The 12,269-nt window shown below is 42.0% G+C and overlaps 1 protein-coding gene across 4 annotated transcripts; it reads left to right on the top strand.

The window, feature by feature from the left end:
- The first annotated feature begins 707 nt into the window (after positions 1-707).
- On the top strand, positions 708-9,994 carry zc3h11a (zinc finger CCCH-type containing 11A). Of its 4 annotated transcripts, none has more exons than XM_056396868.1 (17): positions 708-811; positions 2,406-2,477; positions 3,208-3,355; positions 3,465-3,584; positions 4,236-4,359; positions 4,459-4,641; positions 4,742-4,807; positions 4,937-5,110; positions 5,384-5,461; positions 5,573-5,665; positions 5,804-5,866; positions 5,962-6,507; positions 6,635-6,681; positions 6,765-7,311; positions 7,648-7,820; positions 8,109-8,311; positions 8,752-9,994. In XM_056396868.1, the coding sequence occupies exons 3-17, from the start codon at positions 3,302-3,304 to the stop codon at positions 8,969-8,971; spliced, it is 2,691 nt and encodes an 896-aa protein (XP_056252843.1). In that variant the 5' UTR covers positions 708-811; positions 2,406-2,477; positions 3,208-3,301; the 3' UTR covers positions 8,972-9,994. The 4 variants fall into 4 exon arrangements, with proteins under 4 accessions (XP_056252843.1, XP_056252852.1, XP_056252870.1 ...); XM_056396877.1 differs by having other exon boundaries at positions 723-1,217; XM_056396895.1 differs by having other exon boundaries at positions 723-2,477; positions 5,402-5,461.
- Positions 9,995-12,269: the final 2,275 nt, after the last annotated feature.

Genomic DNA, 12,269 nt, shown 5'->3' with positions numbered 1-12,269 from the left:
TTTTCAAAATAACCGGAAGTGTGTACACATGAAATATTTATTATATGGACGTCACCTTCAAATTTTCGCAATTCTTATCCCAGTAATTTTCTGAAACATTTAAGATGAAGATGAAGGGTCAAACTGTATGAAACTGGCCTGACATGACTTGGCACAATCTAGATTATACAAATAAATTCAACTATTGAGGCTTACGTATGAATAAACTACACATCCATTTCACAGCATAATTACGAAATGTGGCATTCAGGCATATCATTCACAAAAAATAGAGCTCACGCTGCTGCCTTTCTGAATATTATTTATGAAGGGGTTTAAGGCAACCGTCTAGCTCTCATAGTTCATAGTTTGTTTACTGAATTGAACCAACAAACACTAACAACACAACAAAAACAGTAGTATTCATAAACTCTTGCACCCAGCCTCTCACTTTTGTGAACGTATAAGTTGTATCAACCACATGTACTTAAAGTAACCTATTAAAAGTAAAGGTGCTCATCAAGCAGAAACAGGACGCCAATAATATGTAAGTATCATTTTGTAGTTGTTCGAGGTAAATTTAAAAAGTACAATATTACATCTGAATTGTAGCATCGTTGAGCATGTCATCATGGGGCCTCCCTGTTTTAGGCACGGTAGAGTATTTGAATTTACAATTTTCCCAGTCGACCGGAACGCAGCACACCCTCGTTCTTTTTATCCTGCGGCCGCCATTTTGCTTTAGTCTGAGTCCGGCTGCAGCAGACAACGAAGAGGGACGGGGTTTTTCCTACATTACACAACTTTTATAATCTTTTAAAACCTGAAACTGGTAATTAACACCACATACTTTGCTTACATAACACATTTAGCTGTTACACTGTAGTGTTATAATATAAAAGTATAAATAAACAGCCGTGTTAACATTGAGCTAACGCTAACGATAAGGTCGCGAGAAATTGGTGGTTCAAGCAGGCCTCTGTTCTTTTAGCATAAGCTAAAATAACCTGAAACTGTACGAGCATAGTATGATAATAAAACGTCATATATAGTGTTACAGCTTTCGGATAACAGAAACAAAATAGCCAGCCTAACTGAAAATCCAAAGTCACTTTGTCGCTCAACATTATTTAGCTAATGTTTGCCGAGTATTAGCTTTCCATCACTGCTGGCAGTCGCTCGTAGGTCGTCCCAGCTAGCTTTGGGCTACTTTTTTTTTTTTTATATATAAATCAACAGTAAGTATATGATTGTTTTCTTGACTGTCTTGGTTTTTAATCCTTGACCATCCGTATCTTGAACCGACACAGAAATTGTAACTTGTGTTGTTTGGACGTTACGAATCGTCTATTGTAGTTTGCTGTCTGATATATTTTACCCGAAACATACGGTAATATTATCTACAATAGAGGTTGTGGCCCCAGGAAAGTAAACTATTTGTTTTACTTGTAATGAGTTTGTGAGTCATTGTTTTTCTTTTTATTTCAGTGTAAGTCTATTTTCTAACTTTAGAGTGATTTTCCCTGTTACTTAAGATGGACGGCAGACTTGGTCCTCAAGCTGATCGTCATTGTCGAGCAAGGGCCTCTGTGTTTGGAGTAAATGAACAACCCAACCGGCGTGAAGTCCGGAAAAATGCAAATTTAGTTGTTCTTTTTCCTGGATTAGATACGTGAAACGGATAAACATGCGTTGATAATGAAGCCTAGTGACAGTGAGTCCAGCCACTGACATGAATCCCTACCATAACCAAAGTCCAGTTTGCCCTGGAGTCAGTATTGGAAGCATATTTGTGTCGTGATGCTGTACCTCTGTGTGGAATGTCCAATTGTCTCATTTGTACTTGTGCACAAATGTCTGTGTCTTAATAACCCCCTTTTCAGTTCCCTGGGCAGTGTTTTTGATTGGTTTGTAGGTTTAAAATCATCCTCTTGGCCCTTTGTGGGGATCCCTGGATATGGATAGCCCCCCCATGAGAATACATTGGCAGAAGATTTTTTTTTTCTCTTCAGCATTGGTAATCAACAGCTCAAAATCTTTCGAAGCTTGAGTTTCCTGCCCATTTTTTCTACTGCCATCACCCTAGTGTCACCAAGTGTGTAAAATACCACCAAGCCCAAGAAGAAGCTGAGGATTTTTTCCCCACCCACCCACAATTCTCCTCTTTTTGCCACATCAGTTTAAGCATTTTTGGATCTATTTTTTCTTTTCTGGCTTTTTATGTTCCCCTGTTTATTTCTTTCATTAGTTACATCAGTTAATAAAAAAAATCCCCAAAGGACTTTATTGCACCCACCATCAGTTGTATTTAGCTGTCTGGCGGAGATAAAGATGTCTCAGAGAAGGAGAATGTCGTAGGAAGACAAGTGTCTCTGGGCGACCCACCCCCCTTTTCCTCTTATCTCACGGATCAAGTGTTCCTTCAGGACTCCATACCACCAAGGAGACACCCTACCAGCACTGCTCTCCAGAGGGAGACAACTTCTCAGCCACCTCAGGTAAAGGTGGCACCAAACTAAACACTGCATAACAGCCTGGAAGCACAGACTAAATTTCTAGTGTATTTAGTTCAAAGAAAAACCATCACTGATTCATCAATGGGTGGCATAATTATTTGTATTACACATTTTCTTGTTTTATTTCTTTGTTTACATTTCATTCCAAACATTGTTTCTCATTCACTGGCCATTTCTCAGTTGAGTCTTATGTAGTCAAATCATCCTGTATCAAAGTTTTTCTACAGCATATCTAAAGCATATTATTGTAAAGCTGCACTGGTGCTGTGTGTGAACAAACAAATACACCTTATGTCACATTGAGTACATGGACATTTGTCCACAGCATCATGGTTGACTAGCGTTTAAATTTAAACAAGATCAGTTTCACCCGAAGTACACTGCTGCCTTAAAATTAAAGCACTCCCTATTGTTTAATCATTGTTTATATATGAGACTTTTGCACTGATGATTGTATTCAAAGCACAGAAATATCTCATTCTTTTTATTAGATTACTACAAGACACATTAATAAAACCAGCAGGTTCTCTTATCCTTATGTAAAATGATACAGTTTGTACTTAATTTGAGTGTTAATCCCAAATGTTCGAGCAGGAGCATGTTGTCATATCAGCCTCTTCTGCTAATAGCTGTATGTCTGCAGACATGTTCATAGTGAACTTATAAAACGCAGTTTCTCTTTCTGATGTGTTGCTCTGCTCTGTGTTGTCAGGGAGAGTCCTGTTGATCCTGAAGAGAACCATCTGCTGGGTTTAAAGTTCATAGCCTCATCACCCCCGCCACTCAAGACGCCTACCAGCATTACCATGACCAACCATGGAGACGACTGCTATTTCTTTTACTATTCCACGTGCACTAAAGTAAGAAAAGTCCGAGCACAAAGCTCACACATTCATGTATAATGTTACTGGATGGAAAGTGACTGGTGACCTGAAGGAAGAGTATTAATGGTTTTCATTTATCCTGCAGGGAGACAGCTGCCCATTCAGACACTGTGAGGCAGCCATGGGCAATGAAACAGTCTGCAACCTGTGGCAGGAAGGACGCTGCTTTCGAACCATTTGCAAGTTTCGCCACATGGAGATCACAGTAAGCAGAAGTTAAACATTAGTTTTAAACTGCACGAAGCTCAGAAACCTCCTTCAGGCTGTGTGTGTATTGAATGGCCATTATCAAAGGGTAGAAAAAGTCCCCCTGTAAACCTGGTCCTGAAGCTCCACTCCTGCCTCTGGAGCTGTCGGGAGGAACGCTTAACATACTGTAAAGGCACAGTATGCACAATAAGCCTGTCAGTACACATTACAGTTCATAAGAGACTTACATTATGTTAACTTAAAAGCAGACTTTAAACACGTGGAGATTAGATAGATATTGTTCGTAAGCTTCATCTGTGATTCGGAGTACAGTATAATCATCTCAAGCTCCTTTTGTTTAGATAATAACTCTATCATTTCAGTGAAAAGTCAGGACTACCATGTGTTTAGGCCACAGTCTTCACTCTGTTCAGTCATGATACCGTGTTTTGCTAATAAACATGATCAATGTGCAAGAGTAAAAATAGAAATTTAGATTGTGAAAAATACTGAGAATTTAATTTTTTTGGCCCTCCTTTGAATTCAGTTGTGCTGGTGCCTGCATGTATTAGGGGAAATATTATGGACATAAATGTGATTGATGTGTGATCAGCCCATCTCCACCATGCATGATTTTACATTTTGTTTATCATTTGCATCAAAACAGAAAAACCGAAAGGAGATTCCTTGTTACTGGGAGAACAAGCCGGCGGGCTGCCAAAAGCCACACTGTGCCTTCCTCCATGAAAAGGCCCGTTACATCGATGGCATCTTCTTCCCCCCTGATAAAGGTGAGTGGGCTTCCTTCACACAAAACATTAAAAATGTAGAGTTTAAGACCATTTTCTTCCACCCGTGAAAGGCTGTAACGATAATCGTAATTTTTCCAGGTCTGACCAAGAGCGAGGACCAGCCACTTGAGGAGCCCACCCCCCCACCAGCTGCCCCTCTCCCCACTGCAGCTAATCCTCAGCTCAGAGGAGTCATTAAGACAGAGACCCAGGAGCCAGTACCAAGCCCCACCCACCCACCAGTGGTGATCAATCCAGCAGATGATGATGAGGATGAAGATGGTTAGCTGGACTGTCTCTCTTTTCATAGTTTGAAGATTTTTACCTCAGATTGACAGATTTTTCCCTGTGGTCTTTACCACTTTTGTCTTTCTGTGTCCAGACCAGTTCTCAGAGGAGGGAGAGGATGGCAAGGTTGGCCCTTCTCCTAGAAAGCTGCCTAAATTAGGTGAGACTGGAGAAAGACACAAAAACACAATTTGTCATAATTTATGGCCAAAGCTGTAATATTCCAAATTCTGGGCGACCTTTATGGATCGACTGTGTTGTTTGATGGGATGTTAATGTTGTGTGGCAGATAATTCACTGAATTTCGGAGTGAGCACCCTGGAGGAGATCCGGCTGAGGAAGGCCCTGAAGGCCAGCATGAAGAGAGCTGGTTACCCCATCCAGAGTGCTGACACCTCGGCCAATGGAGAAAAAGAAAACATCCAGTCCCTTTTCCGGCCAGCCCCCTATGAGGCCAGAGAGGGTAAAAAAATCAAGAACTTCTGAGGGGTGGAATTTAGATAAATTGGACATAATAATTGGCACTGAAATGTCTCGCTCACGGTGGTTTGCTCTGACGAAACATCAAGATATCTGGGCTGTATTTTCCCCGCCTGAAAACAGAAAATGAATGTTAATGTCAAACTGATTAAAAAAAATTCAAGTACGGATACTAACCATTGTTTTCACTCCTAAGAGAGCAGTAAAATTATCATTGTCCTGTTCTAACCCGTATGTGGTTCGTGTTTTAACCCAGGCTCACTTGTCTTTGAAGAAACTGGGAGACCAAGAGGCAGTGTGGCTGAAAGGCTCGGGAGGAAGATGCCCGTCACTGGTAAATTTGCACTACTGTTACACCTCAACGTTACTTAAAATATTTTGAGCTTATCAACAGATTCCAGCTGCCACTGCTAGTGTTAAAGATGGTGACTTATTATCGCTGCAGATGAAAAAAGTGGAGAAGGTGTCATGCTGAAAAGGAGCCTGGCTGAGCGTCTGGGTAGAGTTGTGGATGAGGAAGAGCCCCCCTGTCAGAAAAGTGAGTACTGTGAAATATCAAAACCATTCAGAGGAATTCACTGTGCATTACCTGCAGCCCTGTACTGTACTTGTGTATTACTCATTACTAGAATGAAATTTTTTATATTTTAACTGTTTCTCTCTTCTGCTTTTTAAGCTTTGAAACCTGTTAAGGATAGACTTGGATTGCCTGCTGCCCTAGTTGCTCCCACTAACCCAGGTAAGAAGTCTGAAGAACATGAATGGTTACCTTGACTTTGTCTGGAAAAGAATAATCATGCACATTGAGTAAAACTTACCCAACTTTCCCAACAGCTGAGAGCAACATGGAGTCAAAGAAAGCAGCAGAGCAGATCCACATCAAAACACTGGAGGAGATCAGACAGGAGAAGGCAGCAAAGTCTCAGTCCCGAAGCCAGAACGATGGCCCTTCAGAGGTGCATCCAGAAAGCACCAAAACCATCACTACCAAAGCCACAAGGGGTGTTAAGCGAGCCATCAAAGTCAGAGATGACTCGGTTGGCCACGTCAAAACATTCTCTGAGATCCTTCGAGCCAAGAAGAAAAGGGAGGAGGAGCATCAGGAGCAGAAGCAGAAGCCCAGCCCTAAGAAGGCACAGCACTCTGTCGAGAAAGCTACAGACAAGAGCCAAGCAGAGCCAAACACAGCGGGACCTGATTCTGAGGCCACTAATGCAGGGGAGGTTAGAGTAAAGACCCTGGAGGAGATCCGTAGGGAGAAGGCAGCACGGATACAGGTTCAACAGGACCCGGAGTCTGAAAACAAGAAGAGCTCCGATACTGAGGAGAATGGTGCTAAGAAGCCCCGCCTACTGCGCATCAACAAGTTGGCTTTCCAAAGTAAGACAGCAGCATTATTGATGCACTTCCTGTGTTTTAACACAGCAGAGTTGTTGTTAGGTCAACTGTAAATGTCCTAATCCTCATTTTCGATCCATGTAGAGTTTAAAACATGAGTTTCTGTCAGCAGGTAACGTCACGACAGAGAAGAAAACTCAACCTGCTGCTCCCGGGGTAAGACACTGCAGTATTAGCTGCTGTTGGTTGTTCTCCTGTTGACAGTACATCATGGTAACTTTATGTCTGTGTCTGTCTAGACTGGCCCAGCCACTAATAACAACGTCAAGGTCAAGACCTTCGAGGAAATCATGCGTGAGAAACGCCTTCGCAAACAGGAAATGGAGGAGCAGGATAAAACCTCCGCTGAAGCAGAGCCGCCTCAGAGGGGGGTCATGAAGAGGAAGGCTCCTGCTAAAGACGGTTTCACATCATCAGGCTCTTCATCACCTTCCTCCACCACTCCGACCCCTGACACTACCCCTTCCACCCAAAAGCTCCCTCTTCATAAACTGGTAAAATCCAAGGCTGCGTCACTTCTGAACAACGCTGCTCCTGCTGGTACAACAGTTGCTGCTGTTCCAGCTGTGACCTCAGTACCTGTGAAGCAGAGCTCTTCTCCACAGGGAGGTGAGACTGAGTCCAACTCACAGAGCCCCAGCAGCTCCAGGGAGGCCTCTGACAAAACCACAAGAAACTCTGCACTGTCACCAGCCAAGCAGTCCAGAGCAGCTCCTCAGGGTTCCACCGCAGATAAAACACTGAACAATCGGAAGAAGTCCCCAGAACACACTACAGACACCAAAGGTACCCCCCCCCCTAATGCTGTCATACAGTCTCATTCTGAAACTCACATTAGGTAGTCAGGTCAGCAGGGAATACTTCAGACTCGATTCATACCGTACCAGTATGTGGACATGCCCTTGAGTGACTTTGTTATTATCGGCGTCATGCAGCTGGCTGTCAGGTACATTAGAAACCTAGCTTTAATTTTTTGGGCTATGGGATTAATAAATACCTGTAGCTGCATATCTATGATTCAAACAGGGTTTCTTTGAAAGTGTGTATCAAGTCCTTAGCATGGAAAACATCAAGTGCTCATTCTTTTCATTCCAGAGCCTCAAAACTTTGCTTCCTTTACAGTGAGGCCCAAACTGAATGTGAAGCCATCTGTCATGAAGCCTGCGGTTCAGGTGAAACCAGGTCAGAAGAGGAGGGGGGCGGAGCGATCTGCCGTGGCTGCTGTGAAACCTCTGAACAGCTCCTCCACAGACCGGGAGGAGCAACTGCAGGAGAGAGTGTGCAGAGACGGACAGGTAGGCCGGACACACTGGTGGTGGCCTTCACTCCTTTGTGTATGTTGCATGTATCATCACATTTTATTTATACATTTCATATTGATATTTTGTGTTAAATAATTTAATACACTCTTCACTCTGTTTGTACTCCTGTGTTTTTACCCTGCTCTCTGATGTCTCTGGTCCCTTTTTATAATCTACCTGCAGTTAATTATCTTATCCTAGATACAAAGAAAAGAACAGCAAAGCATGATGGGGAATCTGAACAGTCTAGTGCTGTTAATAATCAGTGGCTTTTGTTGTCAGGTGTTCCTGTCCTCCAGTGCAGAGGCTCAGCTGAGCTCTGCTGTTCCCCACAGTCCCAGCCCCCTGCTGGACTCAGGCACCAGCTCCAGTCCACTGAGAGAGGAGCTTCAGACTGTCCCCGTCTTCAAACAGAGTTTGAGCCAGGAACCCAACCCGTCCATCATTGCTGCCACTTCCAGAGAGGCCTGTGCAGTCCCCCAAAGGTGAAGGTCCACAGAGAGTTTATAACATGAACACTGACTTTACTTCTGGCAAACTTAAAACATTTTAATTGTGTTATATATATTTATTTATTTATTTATATATATATATATATATATATATATATATATATATATATATAATTCTGTGGAGAAAAAAAACAGGATATCACAAAAATATCGTATTGTTTGGTAGACTACAGTGTAAACTTAAATTTTGTGAGGAGGGTGAATTTGAGTCCAAATATCGTTTCTTAAACAGAATGTACTGATGTAGGTCATTGTTTAATGGTTTCATAAGACTTCAGAAACGTACAAGAACTTCATCTCTCATTAGTCCATTAATATTGTATTTGTTGTGTTTTCACAACGATTTAAATTCTATAAATACTCTTAACTTTGTCCATCACTAAGTAAATAACAAGCCTCTTTGTTTGTGTCAGCCCCGTCCTGAAGAGCCCCACCCAGCCAAAGGCACGGAGGCAGAGTACAGGCGTGTCCCGCACCATCTCCAGCTCCAGTGCTGCTGCTTCCACCTCAGCTGTGGACGACTTCGAGGAGCTGATGAATGAGTTCACCGATGACCATTTGGAGGAGGATGTGGACCCTGGCATCGGAGAGGACGACCTGCTGCAGGAACTATCAGAGATGATTGACAGCTGAGGCCTCCATCGAGCACAATCAAAACCCTGCCCCGTTTCTCACCCACAACCTTGTCCTGTGATTGTGTATTTAGGAGAAGTGAAGACCATCATCCAGTACTTAACATGGAGTGTTTCAAAGACATTTCTTCTTTAAAGTTGAACTTGTTTTAAGCTTTTTGTTCTTTCTCTCATAGACAATCCTTTTTCATTTTCCTGCCCATATGATCATCTTATGGCCCCGGGGTTATTCTGCAGGGCTTTGATTTTCTTCATCATGTCTGTGCTTCATCAGTTTCCAAAATGTCCACACCCTGAGAAAAAATGAAAAAGGCTCTCTGTCCGGTCAAGAGTTCCTGGATAATGTTAAATGCTGGGAATGATGAAAGCCTCATTTTAGAGAGAAGTTGTATTTGTATACTGAGTATGCAAAGGGAATAGCAAGCTGAATATAGAAATAATGAATACTGCTGCACTCAACAGTAGCCTGCCTCCAATACTTGTGTTCTGGTTTTTAAATTCACGAGTGAAGGAGCAGAGTTCCCAGATTATGTAATTTAAATGTTTTACTTTAATGATGGAAAATTCCAAAATCCATCCATCACGTTAATGTGAGGATCATCTTCTCCATCAGGGACATGTGGTTCATAGAGTTTAAACTCAGATCTTCAGAGTGCACCTTCTGCCTGTGACTGTCCCACCCTGAGTCGTTTTTATAATGTTTGACTGAAATGTGTATTTTTTAACCAGTTCTTTTATTCAGTGGACAAACTTTAAGACACCTAGTCTGGGACAAATGTTACATCACTCTCTGGTCTTTGTTAATGAACACCTCAGGGACTGTTTCTGATATTTGTACTACAATTATCAACACTGTATTCATTTCAACAATGCTGTCTTTGGTTGTTTCTTTTTGTGTATGTTCACATCAATGTGGTGAGAAAAAGTTGTTTTTTCATCTTACTGTGTTTGCTCTGTCCTAACCTTTTCCCTGTTTCAAGACGCTTGTACAAAATGCTGTGTAAATAAAAAATGCTTTTAATGACCTGCTGGATCAGTCTTTGACTGATAATTTAAAAAATGTCTTCAACATTAGGCACCTACATACAATAAATTAGTAAGTGGTAGTTTCTGTTTCAACAGCTTTTAATGAACATCACACTTTGTTTTTCTTTATTCAGTGCAAAAAAGACAGTGATATGAAGGTATGTTAATAAAATGAAATTTAAATGGGATTTTAACATGGTACAAATCCAGTGGACAGCATATACAGTTTATTCAAACAACCTTTAACAGCTCAAACTACAGAATCCAGAATGAACATAAAGTTTAATCAACACCTAAAACAGTTCCAACTAAAATTGAGAGTTCTAACATTCATGAATCAGGAATTATTGCAGGACTGTTGGATTTGACTGCTTTAGTCTTAAGCAAGACAAAGCAGCCATTCAATGTACTTCACAGGATTAAAAACATTCAGTACAGGCAAGCAAAAGAATTAACTAGTACCGTTTAAATCAAGTGAAAATAAAAAGATAAACTGAATACTCCCATATTTAGATGCACAATTAAAACAATTTGAAAGACAATTAAAATGAAGCTTATTTTAAAGCTAAACTACAAGATTTTATCTTTAAGAGTTTTTCTTACTGGGGGGTGTAGGCTGTGTAAAATAAAGTTATTTAGCTTTGACTTTAAGGTGGTTAGAGTCGGGCTTGTCTAATATCTACTGGGGTTATTCCAGGGGTGAATTCCAGACAGCAGGCCTAGTTAAATTTTCTAATCCTGAGTTTAGGAAAACTTCTAAGTTTGTTGTTCCAGAAAATAGTAGTTACTGGATGTAACTCTTTACCCTTGAGGCTCTGCTTCAGCACCCTGGATCAGATCTTTGGACCCACTGTCTAATCAGGAGGTAGCAACCCCCCACTGCTGTCCCCTATAAAACCCACTGCTTGTCTCCCTTGGGAATTCAGCAATTTACCCCAAAAAGGGAATCAGCTGTGTCTGCAGCTAGAGGGCTATGCACAAACTCATAGAACTGGAGTTACATCCACATACATACTCCACCCTCTAATGAGTTAACACTAAAGGCGAAGGCCATTAGGGATTGAAGTTCTCCCAGCCGTGACTCCTAAAGGGCAGCAACTGACTGGATGAGAGAAAAAAAACCTCCTGGTGGTTCTCTGCCTCCTCCACTCAGACTAGTTTCAGGTTACCTCCCTGTTTATCCACAATCATAGAAAATATCAACCATTTGTGTGAAATTTTGGCATAATTTTTGTGAAGTCTTGAGTTATGGCTTAAAAAATGTTTTCTGAGGTCACACTAACCTTGACCTTTGACCCACCAAAGTCTAATCAGTTCATCCTTGAGACAGTGAATGTTTGTGCCAAATTTGAAGAAGTTCTGTCAAGGCGTTACAGAGATATTGTGTCCATGAGCATGAGCAGGACAGACAACCTGAAAACAATATGTCTGCTGCTGTGTCACCAGCCTGGAGGAAGAAAAACCAGGCCAAGTCCCAAAGCTCAGGTACCACTCACCTAAAGATCCTGAAGACACATACCTGCATTATGGGAGCACTATGGTCTCATAGGCCCTGCTGACTGCATCTCAAACACTGAGAAGACTGTGAAGCTCCTTGCTATAGCAAACACACAGCTGACTGGTATTCCTTGGCTTATCCACAGAGCAGTAGAGCACCCACACGGGGCGGGAAACTTGAAGGAGGAAATGAAGACCTTGGTCTTAAAGGAAGAGTTATGTTGCACTCCTCTAAGGCCCTTGACCAGTGGATGGCTCCTAGCCATGAACCAACAACAACCACCGTGGCCAGTCGTAACTGCTGCCATGAACATCCCCAAGGATGTGGTGCAACCTTGCTCCCGCAGAAGCTCGAGTTCCCTGCTCTCTCATCACTTACCAAACACATGTCAGTATGTCCCCTAAGCCCTGGATGTGGAGGGCTCATATGCTGATGGTCCCCAGCATATGATGGGCTCTCAACAAGCAGAGGTGGCAAGCTCTGTCAGGACCTTGTGCCCCCCCCGCCTGTTAGCCACCACTGTGGTGGTTTCCAACCTCACCATCACATGATGCAACACTGATGCACCACTCTCAGATAGACAGACAGATTGGTTCCAGCCACGTACCATCGATCACAGCCCTTTCCAGGTGTTTTAACTCATGACACCTGGTTAAGCAGATAGAGAGTTGTTTTACAGTTCTGGTAAATTAATTCGTTTTTTGTAACCTTTTTTTTTATTTATTTTTTTTAAATCTTAGTTAAATTATGAGGAAATCTGAAATGAATTTGCTGT

This window comes from Seriola aureovittata, chromosome 2 (assembly GCF_021018895.1).
Source record: "Seriola aureovittata isolate HTS-2021-v1 ecotype China chromosome 2, ASM2101889v1, whole genome shotgun sequence".
NCBI classification, from domain to species: Eukaryota; Metazoa; Chordata; class Actinopteri; order Carangiformes; family Carangidae; genus Seriola; species Seriola aureovittata.
Note: the sequence above shows the minus strand (reverse complement) of the source record. Positions and strands in the feature narration are given on the sequence as shown.